Source organism: Papilio xuthus, unplaced genomic scaffold (genome assembly GCF_000836235.2).
Source record: "Papilio xuthus unplaced genomic scaffold, Pxut_1.1 DF826945.1, whole genome shotgun sequence".
NCBI classification, from domain to species: domain Eukaryota; kingdom Metazoa; phylum Arthropoda; class Insecta; order Lepidoptera; family Papilionidae; genus Papilio; species Papilio xuthus.
Window position 1 is genome coordinate 3,662,450 of NW_013531704.1, and position 24,442 is coordinate 3,686,891.

General features: G+C 31.8%; 2 protein-coding genes across 2 annotated transcripts in view; both read right to left on the minus strand.

Annotated features, from left to right (window-relative positions):
* The window catches only part of Fife (regulating synaptic membrane exocytosis protein fife), a 29,339-nt gene extending 20,174 nt beyond the window's left edge, over nucleotides 1–9,165 (minus strand). The window contains exon 1 of the mRNA XM_013316427.1: nucleotides 8,947–9,165. Within this exon, the coding sequence (XP_013171881.1) occupies nucleotides 8,947–8,985 (39 nt within the window). The 5' untranslated portion in view covers nucleotides 8,986–9,165. The remainder of the gene's footprint in view (nucleotides 1–8,946) is intronic.
* A 5,342-nt stretch (nucleotides 9,166–14,507) lies between these two features.
* TfIIA-L (transcription factor IIA L) lies at nucleotides 14,508–16,398 on the minus strand. The gene has a single exon (XM_013317085.1). It carries the CDS (start codon nucleotides 15,979–15,981, stop codon nucleotides 14,986–14,988), a length of 996 nt encoding a protein of 331 aa, XP_013172539.1. The 5' UTR covers nucleotides 15,982–16,398; the 3' UTR covers nucleotides 14,508–14,985.
* Nucleotides 16,399–24,442: the final 8,044 nt, after the last annotated feature.

Here is a 24,442-nt window from a genome sequence, read left to right on the forward strand (position 1 = left end):
TAATAAAATGAAAAGGAGGTGCTACTGCACAACTTCTGAGAACTATCAATTAAACCTCTTTGACACACGCAATGCGAAAATGATCCTATTCTATAGAAATTTAAATAAAATCTCTTGAATTTTGTTTATTTTATGGGTTATATAAGTGATCTCCGAAGAATGTAAAGTGTTTATTTTCTATGTCTATTTATGTCACTAAAAATTGAGCACTCGTAATTAAACGTTTAATTTAGTTGAGAACGTAATGTGGCACCGTTTGATTTGATGACGTCAGAGGCGGTCAAAGAGGGACCTCGTTTAAAAGAAGCTCTATTTTAGGCACGTATTTTACGTCAATTGCTTTTGAGCATTATTCGTTCCGTCGGAGAGAGAATTCCTGTCCGTAATATAATAAGTACTTAAGTTGTTCTGTATTTCGAGTGCCGGTATTTATAAAAGATAATTCCTCTACAAAGTAAATTACCTACTTTCTTGGAACTTTTAAATCGTAACAAGTTTGAGAAAGTGATGCTCCAGATTCGTGCTTCTTAGATTATATCTACAGTTCTGTTTTTCTTATCTATCTATCTTTAATTTTAAATTATTTAATCGCAAGCTCATTAAGAAGAGTAAATAATCAGAGCCGATGATAGAAAGGTAAATAAGAATTAAATTATAAGTTGTTTGATATTAAAAGATGAAAATGTTGTCCATAAAATTGAACTATTCAAAATATTATATTAAAAGCTTTACACGAGTTTATAGAAGTTAAAGCTCAACATTCACACTGAGTGAGTACTGTGCTAGAGTTACTGGGCTTGTTGTACGTAGTCGTACGATTTTCAAAGTCTAACTTTTAATGGGACGGCATTTAGGATGTTGAACGAATTGTATACGAAATATTGTACATTTATGCGTTATAAATATATTTATGCTTATAAGTTATAAGTCGTTACGTTATGTATTTATAATCGACCTATGAAAGATGCTTATCTCTTTAATTGTTTTCCAGAAAAATATTGTACTTTTGGTATAAAGGTGAAGTGAATTAAATTCTATTGTAATTTTAGACAGGATTTGTCTTAATATATTACTTCAACACCTGTATCGATTGCGGTTGACTTCGAATGGATCAAATTATAAGAAACTAGATGTCAACCGCGAGTCCGTCCGCGCAGGATTAAAAAAAAGGTTCCTAAAGGTTTTTCCCGGCAATTATTCGAATTTTTCTCACTTTTTAAACGTTCCCTAGACCTCCACAAACATTTCAAATCAACAAGAAAAATCCGTTCAGCCATAGTCGAGTTTTAGCGAGACTAACAAATTTTTATATATGTATATATAGCGTTTTAATGAATAAGCAACAAACTGAAAATACTGAAATGTTTATCATCGATGTTGGCACAGCTGCATAGCTTCGCTTGTCAACCAAACATGTACAGCGACCACAATTATTTAACAGTAATTAACCAATTTTACTCTATCCACGCATAACATACAAACCTTAAAATGAATAAAAAAATATTGAACAACTTGTAAAAGACGTAATTTTTGTGAAATAAAAATTCAGAAAGATTAAAAAAAACACTTATATTCATTACTTATATCTCATGAAACATTTGTATAAAGAATTTAAAAATTACGCAATACAATGAAAGCATTAAACATTGTTTATATGTATCTTGAGATTTAAAAGGACGTGCGCATTCATAGAAATAAACCGTGAAGTGCAGTGAAGAATTTTAAAAAGAAACTTTGTAGAGAGATGGGGAGAATTATTTTTATTTAAAAATAATTTTCTTTGAGCGCACAGAGTGGTATCGCGGGAGGCGCTTAACGTCGAGGCGCATCTCCATTCGCCGCGAACAGACGCGTGGAACCTTTCTATACAACATATCCCTTACTCTATGTATAGAAAATTAAACTACAAGTATATTCTTTGAGAATTTAGAACAACATTTTTTAACTAAATCTAAATGTCTGCACTCACGAATGGTATAGTTGACTTTTTTCAGCTTATTGATTAATTTCTTGCTAAAACATAATTTTTGTAAAACCATTTTTTATTTTTTTCTGTCCCCAAGACCGTTTCTGTTCCGTGTAATCACTGGAACGGTTCTAGAAAGTTGAAATTCTACCCAGACACAGACACCCCAAGGTATGTTCAAACCTTAATTTTTTTTCCAAATGCATGATTGATGTAGACTTTTCATAATACACATATAATGGTATTTCAAACAATTCGACCAATTTTCAGCTCTATGTGAATTATTGTAGCTTCAATATTTAATCTGAACGGGTAAACACAGTCCCCGCGCCATATTTCAGCGTTCAATTAATGTTACAATGTTCTTAAATTTTCAATCAAATTAGCTTCTTCACTCATTTCCAATCTCATTTTTAACCATAGAAAGTTTCCCAATCTACAGAGTACCCACAAAAACAATTACTCGTTACACAAAGTATCTTGATACGTGGCGCGCTCTGACTTTATGAATAAATGATCATCTTATTCTATTCTCCAGCGAATTGTACAACTTCTATATCATTTTATCTTCTTTTCAAAAGTTAGTTATTGCTTGTATTTGGACACTAAATAATGTCTACAAATACCAATGCTTTCAGGATATAAATAACGTATAGAGAATCTTTTTATGTAAAATTAAGATATTTTAAAGATATCTTGTTTATACTATTATATAATGTAGGTAAACATTGCTGGAAATTACATACTGTAATTATAAGCGTATCGTTAGTAAATACATGTTCGGATTTATAAAAGTTTGAAATAATTTGATTAAGATTTCTTTTAATTACTGACCCCATTTCAAGTGATTGCTGAAGCTTAATTTGTAATGTAATCTTTGAAATTCTACGAACTGATTGCGAAAGTTTGTAATCATGGCAACTCGTGATGGCCGATTTGCGCCATATCGTCACGTTCCCATTACACAACGAACAATTAGAAATTATTTTATTCCGTACTTTGTATGGGTTTCTCTTAATTTGTTGCAAAAAGTTTAGAAATTAAATTATATAACTATTAGGTCTGCTGGATTAAGAAACTCTTTTAATTTGATGTTTTTTACCATTTCCCAAATAGTTTCGTAACGTAAATATCCATTACGTACAAATTACTTTGAAGTTAAAGTTTAGCTATCAAGGATCTTAGTAATCAAATAAAAAATTGATTTAAAATTGCTTTTAGCGATCATGTTTTATATTAAATATTCTATATAATACTAAGATGAAATCATAACAATCTCCGTCATACTGTTCTCTTGATATTCGTTTATCTTTATCGATGTCATTAAAGACAATGTATTACTGATACTAAGGTCCTGGTGGGATGGAAGTGGTAATAGCTTAGTAGTTTATGTCTTATCGAATTTTTGCTTACGTAAGATAAAATCGGTCCTGCGAGGACTATATTATTTTGTGGCTTAAGCATTTATACTTTGTTCAGTTTATTTTTAAATTGTATACAGATATTAAATTATATGAATAATAAACACTTCAAATATGCTTATTTTACGCATTAATAATTTTATCATATAAGAAGTAAGTGCGTAGGGCATCGGCGAAATTACGTCGAACCTTTTTACGAATACATATTTACTGAAAAACCTCTTAATCTTCTGACGAAATGGCTCCCGTCTGAGTGCTTTCCGCTTCGTAAACAAATACATCGATAAAAGTAATATAACACGTCATATTTTGTGACATTTTATATATTATTAGGTGACAAAAGGCGACCGCTGCCCATAGACATCCGCAATTACAGATTTGACTAATTATATCTTACTATCCTATAATACTAATATTATGAATGAAAATGTTTAGATGGATGGATGGGTGTTTTTTTGAAGTTATCTTCAGAACGGCTCAACGAATCTCGATGAAGTTTAGCATACATATAGCACATATTCTGGAAGAAGATATAGGCTACTCAATAAGTGTTTTTTTTAATTACGCGGCCGGAGTCGCGAGCGACAGCTAGTATATTATAATTGCTGTCTAGCACCTTAAAAAACGGAAAATAATACACACATAGCAGGGAGGAGATAATGTCGGTTGTCGGCGACTGTGTACACTGACTGGCGAGAGTCTGTCGCTGCTCCTGAATAATCTATAGGGTTTAATATTCACCTACCTATCCGTCTGGGTTTGCTTTTGTGTACTTTTTAATTAAAGTTTTTAGAAAATCGAAAGAAAGTTTCATATTTATAATCCCAAGAGCTTAGATATTGGTGAACAATATTTAAAACTCTTTTAGGAATACAAAAAAATTGAGTTTTTTGGAGCCAACAGGCAAACCTTTTCTCTTAACAAAGTCTTTGTTGGGTTGTCTTTTTTTTAAAAGTACTAAAGATCTAAAGCTATTTTAGAAGCTGAAGCAGTTTAAAAGTAATATTTTTCTCGCATTGGTTACTTGCTTATATTGGGGAGCCTGTAAAGAGTTTTATAGCAGTTCATAGCTGAACTGTAGCTTTGTGAAAGTCTTCTTTGTACTGCAACGGGGCCTTTAAATTGGAAATACCAATCGGTTCGTGCGTGTTTCTGACGTTTAATTATTTCAAAGTTTCTTTGTCTCGCTTAGACTGCACGAAAGGGTATGTCCGTGCTTTTGTATCTTTGCTATGTTAAAGCGAAAAATGTACCTCTGCGGACCAAAAAGCTTTTAGAGACAACTCTATCATACGACTATAGTTTCCTTTGATCAGGGAATGAAATGCTTCTTTATAAACGTCGTTGGAGGATGGTAGGGGCAAGGGGCAAGCAACGTAAAGAATCGAAAAAAAAAATAGAAATATATACTACTCTGAAATACTAAGATCCTTACAATTTCTATAGATCAATGTAGAAAACTCAATATACAATTGATAATGAATCTTTGTTTATTGTGTCAAAACTGTTCTAGTCATTTTTTTTATTTTGCAGAATTCTTGATAAAGTTTTTTTCGAAAGGTAAACCACATCCAAATATTGTATCAGAATAGATAACGTAAATCTCCTAAAAGTACAAACATGGTGTAGAAACGTAAATTACAATGTCAGTGGACTTGATTCAAGCCGTAAAAATGCCAGCAGTTATAAAAGGCAACAAAAGAAATGAATGAAAGTCGAAATAGATATAGTTTTATAGTGTTTTATCACTATAAAATTAAGACCTTATTTTGTGACAGAAGTGTTTGTTTGTAATTTGTGTCATATGCAAATAATGCGTTAAAAATGTGTGTGTTGAAAATTGGGTAAACATGATAATAAATTAATAAAATTAATCATCAATTACTTCATAGTTATTATGGATGTGTAAAATATAAATTACGTTATAATTTTCAATAATTTAAAACCGGTCGGTGGTCGATTAGTGTGAGCTCGCATTTCATTATCCAAACAAACAGAATAAGCTCGATCCACAGCCGCCATTATTGAACGGTATAATTTCCACTTCCTCTGATATTCATTATGCTGTTTTAATTATATTATTACAAATATACATTTTGTACATAAAACAAAACAGTATAACGAAGTATTAAGGGTTTCTTATTTCCTGAAATCCATTGAAATATAAGCAACATCATAAAATCTGTGTCTAATTTCCTCAGCCCTTAAGGTCCTTTCTTCTTGACCATCTCGCATAGGGTGTATCACCATTCTTTGCGCTCAGCGATGTGGGTCATCCACATCGCTGAGCGCAATTATGCATTGTGGTCATCATCGTTATATATTGGATGGCATTATGCATGTATTGTACGATAAACAATACGGTGATTAAATCAACCTATTCTGATACGCTGCTAGATTTTTTAATACAATTCTTTGGATATATTCAGAGAAACGAAATTGTAATACGTTTTATTGTAAACACTAACTATTAGACGCATTCTTTTTTGTCAGTATTATCGTGATAAATTATCTAATAACAGTATTTTTATATCAAATAGAAACAAACAACTATATAAAGCACTATTACTTTACGTCATTTGGTAAGCTCCTTCCCGTCGCAGTTGGCTTGTAGTTTAAATTAGTTCTCTTACCGCTAGGCTCATGATAAATCTTTCCATCCTTCCTTATTTTCATGCCCCTAATCTCCTGTCCTATTACCTTGATCGATGGCTCTTTGTAGAGTAAACTTATCAGCGCACGTGAATATAATGAAATGCCACTCTATGTATCATCGTAAAATTATGAATTATGCCAAGGATAATATTTTTCCTGATATAAATGAAAAACCTCCCTACTAAGTGTAGGCCTTGAAAGCTTTTTTATACTTATTCCTAATCCTAATAGCTCGGTCTAAGGCTGCGCCCACTTAAGTAGTTTAAAACTACTTTCACCAGAGATTATTTCAAGAAAAAGTTACAAGTGCAAAGTTTTAGAGTATTCCAAGTTGAGGAATCTTTATATTGCATATCTTACACAATTCGAAAGTGCGTAGGAATTTTCTTGGCTAAATAATGGTGGCGACAACTACATAGATAAGCAATGATTTAATTTTTATTATATTTTGGAATAATACAACGTCAGATTGATCATTTTATTACATAGTTTTGCGTATGTTATACAAGAAAAGTAGAAAATATTTCAAGAGGAAATTTTGGTAAAGAATCCTGGTCAGCCAGGGTAGAAATTTTCTATAGTTAAATGCCTTAGTTATTAAGTAAATATCAAAAGGTTGATGTTAGTCAATATCAGCGCAGTGGTATACATAAAAGGCGATAAATTATCCACCACTGCAGTATCTCTCTGTTTAGACAGTTTTTTTTTATTATATTGAAAACTTTAGGTGTATTTAAACAAGGAGAAAATGTTTTACATCTGTACATTTTAATGAATACTCTCGTGTGGCGACGTTAATTGAAAAAGTTGTACTGAAATGAGCAGAATTAATTATGCGATGAAAGGGTGAAAGGTCAAGAATTTGTTCTGAATTGTTTGCAGCCAGGTAAAATATTTTAAATTTATCACGAGCTTACATAATTAAAAACTTGAAACTAAAAACAAATCAGGTAATGTATGGTAAGTACAGATTGAAATTTAATTGGAATGCTTTTCAATTCACCTACGATTTGAGTTGTTCAAATTCAAATATTTTATACCGAGCAAGCGTTATTGAAAAATATGAATGCTTAATTTCAGTTAGATCTACGCTCAATATAAATTTTACACGAAATCTATTAACGGAGCGAACTCGACGAGTGCTCTACAAAATAAATTTAGCAAATATTAATATTCCATTTATTCGTAGTAATATATTTTCACACATATAATCTTACTAATATTACATACGCGAAAGTTTAGATGGATGGATGGATTTTGTTACTACGTATCTTCATATCAGCTACACGGATCACGCTGAAATTACCTTGCCTATGACTTAGAACATAGTCTGGAAGAACAAGCTACTAATATTTTTTTATTCTTCGCGGACGGATTCACGGGTGACAGCTTGTATGGAATAAAATACAAAATCCAAATGTTTGTCCTAAATTTTCGCCTGATTACATACGTAAGTCTAGCCTTAAAACGTGGAGTCCGATTTAGCTAATACATTTAATGTCATAGATATAGGAATATCACTTGTTTTTTAATGTTTATTTATACGAAGTTTTTATGGATACGAACTAGTGGTTAAGCTCTTCAAATTTCGAACAACATGCATGTAATGTTTAGACAGAAATTATTAATTAATTTAATATGTTTTCTATGATTCTCTAGTCATCAATACGGTTTAGACGTGTACTTATATTAAATAGGCGACATGTGATTCATCTTGATACACAATGATTATTGTTTATTCAATAAAACGTTCGCAAAATGTGTACAAGGTAAGTCTCCAAGGTATATTTTGCTGTAAAAACAACTCAATCATATAATTTCTTTTACAAATATTTGTAGAAAGTCACATGCGAGCAATTTGTCTTGCAAACAAAATTATTTTCGATGTTTGGAAAATGTTTATAGGTAATTTTTTTCAGACATTTCACTCGCGTTAGATTACGTTTCTATTGAACTGTTTTCCTGTTATATGGACTCAATTAGAAATTTTTAATATACTGACATAAGTATTGTAGCTGGCGATGCAGCGGTTTTCTTTTTTATTTTTTTCTCTATTTTCGTGATTTTTTTGTCTATTTCATTTATTCTTCTTCTTCTTGTCAGCCATGAGTCGCCCACTGCTGAGCATAGGCTTATTTCCTTTATTAAATGTATTTTATAAAATGAACTTTTTGTTCTATGTACGTTCAAAGCCCGAAACAGCAGTTATTTAAAGCTATTGCGCATACAAGTGTCATAATTTGGGTGGAAGCGGGTCGACATCGACGAGCCGGAGTTTTTAATTAAAGCGACAGAGGCATAAAATCAAAATGGCCACTCAAACTTTACGCGGAATGTAACCCTCGTATAATCTGTAATGACTTATTGTTTTATTTCCTTGTAACCAGTGTTATATTTGAATATTTTAATTAATCGTATGAAATATTTTTATGGTAAAATTATAAGTACGTTCACAATTGTAACAAATTGTACCTACTTCCACAATTGGTAAGGTTTGATAAAGTGAACAGACGCCGTAAGAAATACAAGTACATTCATCATCTAATATTAAATCCCAATACAAACTAAGACAACAAAACCTGTGCATAAATTAAAAAAAAAACAGATTTCACCATCATCACAATTTGACAAAGGCCTCCAGAATGAACAGCTGTCTGCCATTTAATATCCAAATTGTGATCTAGAAACTAGAAATATTTAATCTTACTACTCGTAATATTATTAATTCCAATGTTTAGATGTATGGATGTTGGTTTGAGGTAACTCGAAAACAGCTGAACCGATCGCGATAAAATTTGACATATATATAGCACATAGCCTGGTAGAACACACAGGGTAATTGTGTTTTTTTTTATTCCTTGCGGACGGAGTTGCAGGCGATAGCTTGTACAAAATATAACTCACCTTCTTCATAAACGACATAACATTTGTAGGCAGCATCATGTAGTTTTTTTCTTTCACTGTTACTTCATTCACACCATTATACCACACCAAGCACAGAACACTCTGTATCGTACATTAACTAATATGTAACTCAATCGGGTATTAGCATAAATACAATCAGATACAACATTTTATAACTTCAAAACTTTACTTCTCAAACTTCACCACTTTGTGTCACCAACACCTGAAACAAAAGAAATATGATTAAAGCATGATACTTGAAATCCTGTTTTACTAAAAAAAAGTTATTCTAGTAGGTAGTTCAATATTATCTTACTTCTTACTAATATTATAAATATAAATGTTTAGAAGGATGGATGTTTGTTTGAAGGTTTTATCCAGAACGGGTGAAATGTTTTTTTAAATTCGCACGAATGGAATCGCGGGCGACAGCTTAAATAGTAGGAAAAACTGATGGTAATAAAAGATTCGTTATTTTTTTTAGTTTGAAAAATATAAGGATATTATTTACAATTTACTATTTTTTTTCCAATAACTATCACCACTTATAATTATTATATTATAATAGTCCATTTGGCTCTTGACACTGAAAATTTTATTATACAGACATTAAATTAAAAATTTACTGTAATATAAAATAAGGTATATACTGTTAATATGAATCTAGTTTTTACAAGTCGGTTATTCCAGTGCTGTTCCCATTGGAGCATAATGAATGACCATTCAAAGCAAAAACTGAATTAGTGCTTTCATTTTCCACTCCAACGTAAAATAAGGAGTGAAATTTATTATACCGCTTCCATGAATTAAATAACTACACTACAGAGAAGCGGAAATACTTATGTATAATATTTTAATTAAAGTATATAAAAATAGATATGAACATTAACTAAAAATGAAATATATGAACATTACAGTACATAAAATATAATAATTTATTTATTTTCATTAATTATCTACATTTTCTATTAAATAACTTTTATAAATATGTTTTTTTGTTTGTGTGAGATCTTGTATATTTTATCCGAGTATCTACCTCTCAACCAAACGGTACAGGGTAGGCTCCGAGCTCCTCTGCGGGATACCGCTATCAATAGGTATCGTAAAATAACTATTTAAGCGAAATGAATTAAAAGGCCATTCATTATTTGTATTCTAAGAACGATCTTAATACCATTTATATTTTTAAAATTGATATAGAATCGTGAGCTAGCATTCAATATCTGAGCTAGCGACTGCCGACAGCCAATTAGACGATTCGGTTATACCGCCCGACTGGAGCACGTTCCACATTCAGCCGGCGCACTCAATTACCCGCCAAAGTGAACTGCGACGGATTCTCTCATGCGTTCATCATATAATTATACTAAACGACCTCAGTCTTCAATATTGTAAAACCAGCATTCACTAACAATATATTTATTTGATTATCAACCACGAACAGCAGTGGACATTCAAATATTTTTTTCTGTTGCAAATATGGTAAGAAACAAGTTGATTAGTTTACACAAACTCTGTGATTCTTTAGTTCTTTTCTACTTTTGCATTCAACAAATCGAAGTTTTTAATCCTCTAGGTAACTTGTGTGATTGTTAATCTAGATACTACTAAGTCTACAATTCGTACAATATTTTATATACTAGGTAGAGATAATTAGTTTAAGTTGGTTAACAAATATTGGTTTCCTTTACTATCTCTGCAAAGTATGTCACCGCCCGATCTTGTATGCCAAGTCGAAATTGCATTTCTAGGTTAATCAATATGGGCGATGACATCGTTCGTTACATGAATTTGGTAAGCATATCATATATGTATTAATTCCCAGATATATTTCTGTGTTGTTTATGAATTTATTGTAAAATTATGAGTTCATTAATGAGTGCGTGAACAAAGACAACCCTCAATTAAATATATAGGTACTTATGACGACTTACAGATGTTTTCGTTTTGAAAACAGAGACATTAATTGCGGGGAAATCGTTATAAAAGCAACAGAAACAGCTGTATTGGTGATGGCTAGATAAGGCGATAGAATATGGTAACATATTAAATTAATACAGTCCTCTCTCGTAGGTACATCTCACTTATCGCAAAGAAATATGACTAGAAGTTAGTGATGAATAAATATAGGCATCCCTAAAACCTATAGATGCATATATTATATATAATAACGCCCGAGGCTAAATATTATTTAAATTAAATAGTTCAGTAATGTCAGTAGATTAATAATGCAAAGAACGCACAAAGCGCGGGATGCAATTTGCGTAAATATTTAGCCGTAGAATGCGATATTAAACAGGGCGGGTGAGTCGATTACGTGAGTCTATGGCGCGGATTACATCGGATAATTGGAACGAGTGGTCGCGGCCGGCAAGGCTCCCGGCACCCGGCATACAGCTTCCTTTGTTCTATTCATCTCCGCTCTCTGTGGCCGACAACTGATTGCAAGTGAAACAAACCGCGAGCCTTACCTCCCTTGTCGTCATGCAATTTAAACTCGCCTTTGTCTTGTATAACGTTCAGATTGTCCGTTTATCGCTACTCGACCTCTACTAGTGATAATAATATTGGCTTAAACTCGAGTGAGTATTATTATGCGTAATTTGTTTTATTCCTTGCATGTTGAAATAAAAGTTTTTTACGTTCTGGCGCTTAATTTAAAAAAAAAACTAAAAACATGCAGTGATATTTATAAATATTGACTGACATAGTTCCTTCTAAATGTTAGATAGACAGTGAGATAGCTCTCGGTATTACTTATTTGATTTATATCTGAAAGAGAGTTATAATCCTAGTTAATATTAAATAATTACAAAAAGCATTCTCAATAAAATTTTACTGGATTATTCAATTTCTATACCGGTAAGTCATATTTGAAACTCCAGAAACAGAGCTTTGGGCGTTGTCTGGTATTACAGATAGCGGCAAATAGTATTCGAACTAAAAATTTTTATTTATAGACGCTTTGTAACAACAGTTACATAAATAGTATTATTTTTTCATTTGATTGAACGTTTAATTATGAATTAAAATTAACGCCTTTCAAAATATAATAGCAAAATAGAAATAACATTTTTACAGCTATGGCATAACGTAAGGGCTTTGAGATTTTTGTACTACAATTTATTATTAAAAATAATATATTATTTATAGACAGATTTTTTCTCTTTTGCAAAAGAACAAGGTAATGTAAGGTTCCTTCTGGTCCCTTTGCTCTTATTCTTCGCTTAAGCTCTCTCTGTCGTATGTGGTCATGCTCAATAAAGGACTCAATTTTTGTCTCAGCCTACATGAAAAAGATTCTGAAATAAAATGTCATTCCTTTTCTTAGTTCTCCCACTTTGACCACCACCATGGCTTGGAATAATCTTCTGATAGGTACCGACTCAATTGGTTATCGGAAATGTCTATAAAAAGTCGTGGTCATGTTAACGCCAACGAGAAGTTCCTTTGCGTCTTAGTTACATCTAGTGTACACATTGTTATCTTTGTTTACTGCATAAGGAAAGTCGTAACAAATTATTTATGCATTTACTAAAACGATATAATATAGAATGAATTTTAATACTAACAATGAGTTTTACGTTAAGTTACCAAGGCTATTTCGACGAGCGGCTGATAGTACTGGGGACGGTTTTGCAGTAAGCGGGCTCGCGTTACTTAGCGCCTGCATTTAAAGTTGACCCTGAACCATTGTCGCAATAATGTTACTTGTGAAAAAAAGGAACTAACAAAAATTTATGTTTGTACGCAGTATCGTAAGGTCACATTGCTAGAACATGTAATCTCATTATTTTGGCATTTAAATTAAAGAAATGATTTAAAGCAATTATTGTGAAAGGAGCACTTTTTATTTCAGTTTGATACAAATTCGTTACCAGTTTTAACAAATGTCTATTAGTTTTTGGTATATCAACATAACTTTGATTACATATAAATCAGAGAAGACGTTATCTTAAATCTAATCAGATTAAGATTGCCTGATTGTTACATATTTTCATATTAATAACTTTAAATACTACATTATAATATTTATAATAGAAATATAATAAGTTGGTTATTATTAAAGGAAATAATAAAAGCCATAATTGCAACATAGTTTTATTATTACCATCGTCAAACATCGTTTATTGGATTACATCTAACCCTTAGAACTTAAAATATAGGACAACTACAAAATTAGAAGTTACCTAAGGTCATATTTCATACCTGTTCAAATTATAATACAGTGAAATGGAAAAAAAAATGTTCTCATCGTGCAATATTTAAAGAAATTAAGATCCATATCACAATACTTAGAAATTTATATTAAAAAACAAGCTCTTATGTCTTTTTATTGATTACAAAAAACCCAAAATAATGCAAGGCAGTATTTATGGCGAGTGATTTTGTCACTTCAAAGGAACATAAAAATTGGTACAGCTCTATATTCGAAGTCCATTCTCAGAGCACAAGATGATTCCGATTCTTCACTGCCACTGTTAATAATTTTAATAAATTTATATCATAATAATTCATAAAACCATATATTAACGAAAAAATTATATTATTCTACTCTATGAATTTAAGTAAAACAAAACAAATTGAATTTCTAAGAACAAAGAAAATTATTCACAAAATATTTTATAATATACAATAGAAATATGAAGGGGCCATAAAAAGAACTTGGTATGGTAAGAATTTATAATAAAATAATCCAACAGCAAACTAATGCCTCAATTACATATTAAGTTTTCACCCACACTACATTTAATTATTAAATTGCTTATTAGCTTCACTTATACAAGTACACTAAAAAATAATTTTTAAATTCATATTTAGAGATACAAGCTGCTTAATAGATCTTGCAATTATGGCACAGTATGTCTATAAATGTTAAATATAATATGTTTCACACAGTAATTTTACTTCACTTTTAACATAAAAAACAAATATATTCTGGATGTTTTTTTTTCTAAAAAAGAAACATACAATTTAATCCTGGCACATAATTTTGTCAAACTTATTGAATTTCACACAAATTTATTATCAGGACCTAAAGTTAATATTGAGCATTTATATATTATTTTTCTCACTAATTTCAGCACAAAGGTTCTTAATATTAATTTGTTTAATATTATCAATGTCATAAGATTTAGTTAACATATTAAGGTGCTAGCAAATAACCTGACTTCATTATTATATAATTTTTTTTTAGTGGAATGGAACAAATTAAATCTATAAATTGAGACAGAGATTCAAATGATTGAAATGTTAACCTTTTGCCTATTTTAAATTTCAACTATAAATGAAGCTAAAAGCGCAATTTAATAATGTCACACCATTACACAACTGTTATTATTTATCTAACATCTGAAGCTCAAATATTTGATCCTTCACCTCATTTGGTAGCTGAATACATATATGAGGAAAAATATTCTGACTTTAACCTTTTCATGTAAGCAATTTGTGTTGTGTTTCTGTGAGATATTAAAATATATATTTCGAGTACTTGACAAACTTTAAATGCAAAATATTAATTATAAAAGTATTTTCAAAAACTTATATTATTAAAGAAAATTATTTTATGAGCAATGAATCAAATTTGAAAATACAATGTTAAAGATAAGTAATCTTCAAGGAATAGTGATTGAATAATTCCCATTGCTGAAACAACTGTTAAAACTTAAAAAAATATTAGATGATGATAATTTAAGATATATAAGATTATTATGGACAGAGTGTTATTGAAACTCAGTATAATTATTGACACATTTCTCAAGTCTGTGTAAGGTATTTGACTAAAATATGATTGAAAAACAATTTTAATGAAAAAAATGTCAAAGCTAGATCAGTATACATTTTAAGGCAAATTATTATACATGTTTTTAAATATTTGTGTACAGATATAACAATTTTCTAGGTTAAAGTCAGTCATTTTTACATTTGTGACACAAAACCACAAGTGTTTCTGCAATATCCTCACAACAATAACATCCAAGAGATAATTACACCATTGTTATACATACAAAACACTAATGGAAAACTGAAATGAGAGTTTCACCACTCTGCATCACCATTGGCCTTTTGAAAAACAAAATCCTTTCCGCCTAAATTCATAATACCGTCTTTAAGATAGAACTTCCACCTGTTCCGACTGCGGGTTATCTTGTCGTACTGGCAAACTACTACATTATCTGTGTCAAACATATCTCCTGGCTCCTCATCTGACACATCATCTCCTGAGTTTAGAGGTTCCTCTTCAGCTCCACCGCTTTCATCTCTTTCTTCTTCTTCCTCTTCTGCACGTTCCTCAGCAGATTCCTCATCCTCATCGTCATCACCACCACCATCTTCTGAGCCATCACCCCCATTAGAACCTTCATCATCTGAGGAATCCATAGCACCATCTAAGGAAAATGGTGCAGCATTGCCGCGGCCTCCTCCACCTCCATCAAAATCATTTTGTTGCCCTGCGAGAGCAGAGGTAATATGTTGCTGTAGCAATGTCGCAGCTAATTGTGGTGGTAGATTAACAGTAGCATTAATTATATTTCCAGTCAAAACTTGATGTAATTTGTTCCCATGAAGAGCTGCAGCAGGAATCTGAATAGTAAATGAGCGCGCCTGTGATCCCGGCACTCCAGCCTGTGGAGGCAGTGTCAGCTGCACAGCCACTTTGTGGTTGGGATCCAAAACTTGATGTTGAGGATGCGCACCAGGAACATTAGGAGCCGGAGCGGCGTGGCCCACTCCACTGTTCTGCTGACTTGAACTCTGTTGTGGCATGTGTGTATCAACTCTTTTAGGAATTATATTATTACCATTAGCTTTTTGGAAATTCTGAAGAACAGGAGGTTGCGGAGGCAAATAGTTATCGACTTGAGGCGGGTCCATCGCCCCGCTCGAGGTCAGTTTTGTCTTCCATAACTGCTTCAATTCTTGTAGGACTTGCTCGTCAACACCATCGTCCAAAAAGCAATCTCGAACTCCAGCGATCACATCGTCAACCACCGTATTGTACAGTTTCAAAACAGACTGTTGACTACTTGTCATCTTGGCTGGTAGTATGAATTTGTGAAAACCAAATGTAAGGAATTTCAGATTTATAATATACTAAGATTAAGAATGTTTAAATGATAATATTTGAAGCGAAAAGAAGTTGCGATCGTTGCTCCTAATCACATCTTTGCACTCAATGTCAGCCAATATACGAGACTATACAACCATTGTGTTGTAATAATTAAACATTCTACTTATCAATCGCAGGTCGATAACGGGCACTAAGATAAATTCACGAAAAGGTTTAACCACTGCATAGTAGATTTTTACAAAACTATTTAACTTTAATTTTGACAATTGACGACTCAAACATAACCTACAAACAAAAAGCAATATTTGCCAGAGCGCAAAAATTGTCTGTGGTTTCGATTCGGAATTGATGTAACACTAGGACGCATGCGCGAACACAGCGCCACCGTGACTGTGTGGAAAACTACTCTTCAATGTGATAAACTTATCTCACTCGGTGAGAGGCGCTGCTATCGCGGTTAAGTTTGTGTTACCTGTAATTACTTCTTCGTCATTGGCAAAAAAAAATTGTGGCATAAAATTGAGCATAAGTATATTTCTCATTGAGAATCCCGGTCTATTTGGAAAAGTATATGAAATTCATTTAGCAAACGCCTACGAAGTTTCTAGAAGTTAATTGTGCGCTTTTTTAATATTTTGATCCTTTTACTCCTTTTGTAATTTAAAGAGACAAATAAGCAAACGCATAAACAAGTTAATAACTTGCAGATGCCAACCTTTAATGGACCGAGAGGAGGAAGAATCAGGATCATCATGTATAGAAAACTCACTTGTACTAGTCATCGGCACAGCTGCCTGCATTGGATGTGGAGTGAAAGTTAACTAAGAGTTAATCTTGCAGTACCTCAATCACAAATCTAAGAAAATGCTGAACGTGTTTTCTGGGTTATATATTACAGATGAATCCAGCCCATTATTTAACAGATAGTTAATAATTGATCCCATATTTGTTTATGTTTTATATTAAATTTAAATACACGCGCTTTTACTATAATATTAATTTCGTAAAAGCATCGTGTGGCCGCACTAATGTGATTTATATCAGCAGTGCAGCGAAACTAAATGCGGGCTTTAATAATGTCATTTTATGTGGATATATTATGTGTAAAATTAATTTTAGTAAGAGAGTGTTCAGCTGTAAACATTTGCAAAATATTCGTTCTATAAATGTGTTTTTGCAATAGTTTTAATTAAATCATAATTTCACAGTTAAAATAGGCTAATGGCTAGTTTACCTTTTAATATTATATTTTAATTGCTGATAATTTATTATCCATGTTGCGAATGACAGACAACCGAGTGACAAGGGTTATTTACTGACTTGATTTAATATGTCATATTCAAATGGATTTTCCGGGTCATTCCATCGAAAGACAGCTTGCTGACTCTTGTCAAAATTTTTTTTATAACTACCTAAATATTTGACAATATTTTAAAATCAGTGTTAATGAATTTTGATTCGATTAATTTCGGGTAATTATTGTCTTTAAACTTGGGATACACATTTAAAGTGATATTGCAGTCGAATAGTTTGAAAGATTATCATAATAAAATGATACTTATATTAAAATGAGGGCAGTAGGTTGCAGAAAATAAATGAAAGAATTCAGAATTTAACCGCTTAGATGTATTTTACATTTTATTGCAGCAGAACCCTACTCAGCCGGTAATGATAGTCCCTTCCGATTTCTCGTCTCGTCAAACAATAGACAAAGGATCGAGAGGGCGAGTAAAAACCTGCGCTTTTTCGGTCCTTTTTCGGGGTTTTTAATTAGTTTCCATTACGTAATACAATGACTTGAACATGTTTTACGATTTATATGAATTATATTATTTTAATTAAAATATGATGGAATGGAAAAGTATATATTAAAGTTGCGACAGATAGAGACATACAAACAAAATAGTACAAACTAACACGTGTTAACAGATAAAACATTATTTTCATGACATCCATGCGATCAAGTGTTCTGTTTGAGTCTCAATCAATAAAGTCTCCAAACTCGTTATAGGTAAGTGCATGGGGGCGGCCTACCCAGTACCCACACCTGTAGCATCCATCATAAAATCAATACAGGCTTTTGAGACAGACGTTGAGAGTATACAAAATAAAGCCCCTTCAATTACATACATTTGCATATATGTTTTACGATTTTATTTTAGAAACTTTTTAGTAATCAAACTACTCCCTAACCAACTTGAGAATGATATCTATATATCATGGAGAACTTTAGTATTAATATTGAAATAATTCTAATTTAGATTGATTAATTATCACTTAATTAGTCCATGCTGTAGATTTCTCATACTGGAACTACAGTTAGGCACTACATTAGACAACTCTGGGTATGGCAGTAAATTGGTTTCTGAAGAAACAAACATATAGTTGGTCAAGGATGTCATAATGGGTCCTGGTAAGAGAGTCGCTGCTATCGCGGCTAATTCTTTTAAAAAACCTACATAGGCATTGAGAATACCATAAAAGAAGAAAACGTGACAATTACGCTCAGCACTACAAGTACCTTTTGACACTTTTTTAACATTATAAGAGGTCATTGTCAGGGTCACTGGTGAACTATCATTATTTAGTTTGACTTATGCTCACCGGGTGAGATAACTTTGTCAGTCTATATGTCTGTTTATCTAGCAAGATGGATATACCTACCACGGTGCATAGAGCATGCAGTGATGCCATAAACAATTTACTCGCCCCAGATAGCGAATAATTAACGTGCGACTTCAATTTCCGTTCCTTGATTTAAACCTCGCGCGAATTTCGCTGTTGAATTGAAATGCCATTTCCAATACTTGACTGTTGTTCAATAACAATTTTGATAAACAAATAATAACACTTTTGTTGAATAGTAAAATTTAATAATACCGTAAATACTTCGTTGTATTGGAGTATCAATTAACAAAGTTACGTAGTACACTTTTGCCATCGAAAAGGAAAGTTAATCAAACCACGGATTTATTAACGAAACGATGACTAGATTAAATAGTTTCAACGTAATTTTGTTTACTTTATATCAGTATTTTCTTTTCTTATTTGGTTTCATTACATTTCTAGATTGCTTAAATGAGCACAGAGCAAAAAAAGCATAAAACTATACATTAATTTCGTTAGAAAAAAAAACTTGACCCCGGAAGACTAATACCGATGATTACGCGTATTTTTGATTAATAATTATAATTCGTCAATTTATTTTGTCTGTGGATCGGTTGCGGGGTACCGAGTGTGGTGAAAAGAATAATTTCCGGAGATCAACGAATGGACCCCGACAAAATAAATTACGTAGCAAAAACGGCGACTTACACAGCCTAAATTCATGGGGAAAATGAATTGCCGTCGTAAAGTGAGGTTAAACATTAACGCGTTTATCAAAATATACAATTTCTCTTCGTCACAAGAAATATAGTAAAAATATTGAACTATGTATAAAGAAAGAATTTAAAATATTTTGAATGGTAATTCTTAGCCGATTATTACAAACTGTAAGGACACAGTGAATATATAACGATGCAAAAAATTAAAACATACGAGTACGTGTACAAATGCTAAGTCAGCATAAACGAGAAAAACGAGAGGCTTTTAGCAAATGTTTTTCCGTGTTGCGGATATATGAATACCGAAAACACTATAAAACATAATATCAAAAATTAAAGGATCTTGAAAGTATGATATAAAATCACAACAATTTTGTAATTTGAATTTTCTTGAGTTAATTAGTCCTTTTTATTTTTAGTACTTTTAATTAGCAAAAACATAATAAAAGTATCGTTTTAAAGGATATTTTTAAATTATTATTCCGTATTCGTTTCTGTTGCGAACACCAGGTATAGATAAAATGTGTCTACGTGAATTTCAATTCATCCGAGAGCTTTATCCCTTACATTCAAAGGCGTATTGATCAAGCATTAGGAATTCAGGCTATTAACAAACATTAGAAAACATATAACATTAAAAATAGTGAAGCAAACTAGCAAATTGTTTACCTCGGTTCGATATCAAAGTTAAGGTGTACAGTAGGTCGCACGAGCAAGATATAGCGATCCATCATCGTTATCATAGTAAAAATATAAACTTGAAACATCCTGTGTTTATTATCTCAACTTTTAAATAGGGCTCCATTTTGTTCTATAAATATACTAAACTGGTATATATTTACTTGACCTTTTCACGGTACTTTCCTGTTTGATCTGCAGAGCTAATTATTTGCAAGTTTCCTACTACCGATGTAATCAATATTGTAACTGCAACTTTTGCAACTTTATATTTCCAAATATTATGTAAATATGTAGTTGTTTCCGTATAATAACAAAAGTTGTCGAAAGCTATTATTAATAGAATATTGAGTTTATTATAGTGTTATTTCACAAATTATATTTATGATGATCAATTAATTTGCTTGTAATTTGACTAATTGTTTACTATTTCAGATTTTGAAACATGTCCGTTTACTCATATTTGTACTTAAAATGAGGAAATTTGATAAATGCGGTATTGTAATTTATTTTGTTTGTTAAATTACTAACTGCAATTAACAAAGTCTTTCAATTATTGTAATTTATTCTACAAAACAGTGATATAATTCTTGAAAGTACTCACCTACTATCAGAGTAACATTTTTTGTCCGTGGGCGTTAAAATAAAGTTACTTTCTCGTAAGCCTCATCGTTCATCTTTATGTGCCTCGACCTTATAAAGGAGGAGTCGAAAGCGGTGATTTTATTCTACAAACAATCCCTTTTTCCATAAATTATGAAAACAGTGACACTTAAAGTGGGTACCAGTAACTTACTTTCACTTTTATTTGAACAGACTATTGTAATAAATTTTAAGTTTTTTTCGGCTTAAATACTTTTTTGTTCGAATGAAACGGAGATTACTGGCCACCTGTGATTCATAAATGGTATTGTAAGACAAGTAATATGTAAAATGTGATAAAATTGTTGTACTTTTAAATTTCAATATGTGCACACAAAATTACCTCGAATAGGTATTAAAATTTAATTTACGCTACGGGCTTATTGGTTGTTAAACTTTATGACTTTGTAAAGTATGTCTGTATTAAAATGTATTAAATTTAAACAACTTTGTCTGGATTCTAGATTATCTAATTTAAGTAATAAAGTAATATCTCTTTTTTGTCTGCAATATTTTCAATTAAAATGAGAACTTTGCACACATTTTCGGTTGCGTGGTAACAGTCTAATATTATTTCATCTTACTAATATTATAAATGCGAATGATTATATGGATGGATGGATGGATAGATGTTTGAAGGTATCTCCAAACGGTTGATTGGATCTCGATGAAATTTGGCATTCATATAGAACGTAGCCTGGAAGAATACATAGGCTACGTATTATGTTTTTCTTTTATTTCAGGCGGATGGAGTCACGGGCGACCACTAGTTTACAATAAAGATAAATTGACCGTATTCTTGAAGATAATCACATGTTCAAATGTTTGTCAATCCCAGATACGCTTCAGCTAAGTATGTCATTTGATAAACAATGCATTGAAACGATTTGGCATTTTGGGATTCTAATCTAAGCTTACAATTTTGAAGACAGATTTCGAGAAGCGTATAGCTAACATTCCGTGGTTCAGGACTTCACAGTTTGCTAAACCATTGATAATTAATTCCTTTTCCGTTTATCATGATTTGCCTAAAATAGATTTAATTAATATCTAGTGGCTTAGTAAGTAATAGAGGACATAAACACATTGATTTTATTCGTATATAGAAAAATTAAGTAATGTTTCAACCTTCATAGACATAGTACGTAAGTAACTTAGTTTCCGATCATTTAATTAAAATGGTATTAATGTATGTAAAGCAATATATATGAACATAATATATGCATTAATCGATGCAAAACAAGACCACGGGTAGAGCTAGCACTGGAATAAAAGCAATCTTGGTGAGCAAACATAGTTGCCGCCTATATTTTCCATCGCAAACACTTCGATATCGAATAGTTTACATTTTGCGTATTCCGACCTGCTTTGCCCGCTTGTTCGTGGAGCCGACACCGTTACGCAAATATTACCAAGTACATAAATATTATATCCCTTTGATTCAAGCTTACATTGATATAAGCACAAATATTACGTTTGTTGTAATTGTACATTCTCATTGAAAAAATTCTTTAACAGGTACCTATTTTTTTAAATATTTTTAGGGTTCCGTACCTCATAGGAAAAAACGGAACCCTTATATGATCACTTTGTTGTCCGTCCGTCTGTCTGTCATGACCCTTTTTTTTAATTTACTAACATTTATTCTATCATTCCAACTAAGTTCTAGACTTGTGCTAGGAAAATGGTACACCACAATCATAATCGAGTTGCGGGATTCGAACCACGTGATCGATTTTCTGAACTAACTATTAACGTACTATTAGGGTATTGGCGCATCATATGTTTTTGTATTAATATTAAAGCAGTTATGGTTAATTTTTCTGATACATATACAAGGCTAGCGTCCTATTATACTTTGTTCAATGCAGGATATGAATTTAAAATAAAACACACAACTTTCAACATCTGTATCTTAAGATTTGCAATTAATAATTCAACGAGCCTCCTAAAGGTCGTAATTTGCCGCCAGCTCCACGGCTTATGATAAATTCTTGTCTTTATAATGTAACATCTTCACACAGAAGGGACGTCTTTGATCTATTAAAGGAAATGTTTGGCTTTGTTCAAGTTACCCTCATTACTTTGAATGTAAAGATGGTTTTTGGACATTTGTCGGTGTTAATAGTGTGTTTATTCTCAATTTTAAACTATAACATTGAGCCTAATTTGATTAACACTACAAGAAAATGCAAACAATATTTCAAGACCTAAATATCATAAAGCTTTAAAGGAAATATTACTAAGGATCATTGAAAACTTTAGGTGTTTATTTTACGTAAAAGAATTCGTATTCGTTAAGCAGTTCCCTTTGCCGCGTGAATTGGCTGTTTATTTCATTGGCAGGTCGACGCCTGCAGCGCTATTCATGAGCCAATTCAAGTCCTTCCTAAGCCGCAACAAAACAAGGAAATAAAGTTGGCGTTCGACGCCGCCTTCAACTTCCTTTACTAATAGGATTGTCGGTGATATTAATTTATTTAAAGCGGCCCAAAGAAAACAATTCGGTTAAATTAGAAGTATTTATCATTTAATTATAAATTAAGATTAATTCATCTCGTAATATTAATGGTTGAATTCAATATTTGAACTTAAAGTCGATTCAAACATCATTTTGATTATTCTATACAAAAATGAGTAGAAAAATTGAGGTTGCCCTTAAAATTATTACGGTGGAACTGCTTTTTCTTATTATTTCAAATAAATAATTTGACCAAACCTTTACGGATAGATTATAAATATAAATTGAACGAAATCAGTTGAATTTAGATTTAGTTTCGCTTGTTTGCTGATGTAAAATAAAGTTAGCGGGTTTTAGCGAAAACCGCACGTTAATTATTTGCAGCTTGCAGCTAATAAATTGCTAATCCGCCCCCGCTATGTCCTCGTTATCTCAAACTCACGATACCAGAATTAAAAACATAGTATGACACATATTTTTACACTATAATCAAATAATGATTAAATATGTATAATAATGATTAATTTAACTTAATTTTTAATTATGTTAATGTTTAATATTAACAACAAAAAATTCGTTACGTCCATGTTACGTCAGTCAACCTGGGTCCCTGATTTGCGGTTATGATATACGAAGCGTGCGGTACCTATTCACGGTGTTTTATTTCCCGACCCTGATATATTTATTTACGCACGTGCCATCAATATTCCATTAATCAAGTGTTAGCTTTAATACACGTATAAATTTCTTAATTATGATTGTTTGCCATTCATTTATACATAAGTATCTCGAAAATTCTGATTTATATCTCATTCAAGATGTTTTTGTAATACTTCTATGATAAATGTCGAGAGTAGTAGATCAACAGGACCATTTGACATTAAGTGGAAAGAGTAATTAACGCAATAAAAAATAAACGATTCTAAATTCGGTTGTAATTATCATCAATGTCGTGTTAACAAACAAGAAAGTATCGAATCTTATAGAAATCTATGCTATGATACGTAAATTTAGAAACTTTTGTTGTTCAAGGTCATAAATTACCCGAAAAATAATCACTAAGTTATTTTCATGTAGCAGACGTCTGTTTGGTCGATGGTATATCAGGTATCAGTCTATGTAACAGATGTCTTGCGGTTATTGCCACAACTTCCCTTTCTTTGATTTATCACGACGCCGAAAGTCTCAAGAAATGTCAGTGACAGAGATAAATGGTAAACAACATTACGTAAATAATTATATTTGTTAGAATAAAAGCCTCTGTTTTGCAAATGTAGTTCATTCGTAAGCTTTTAGGACGAGGACTCAACTTGATAC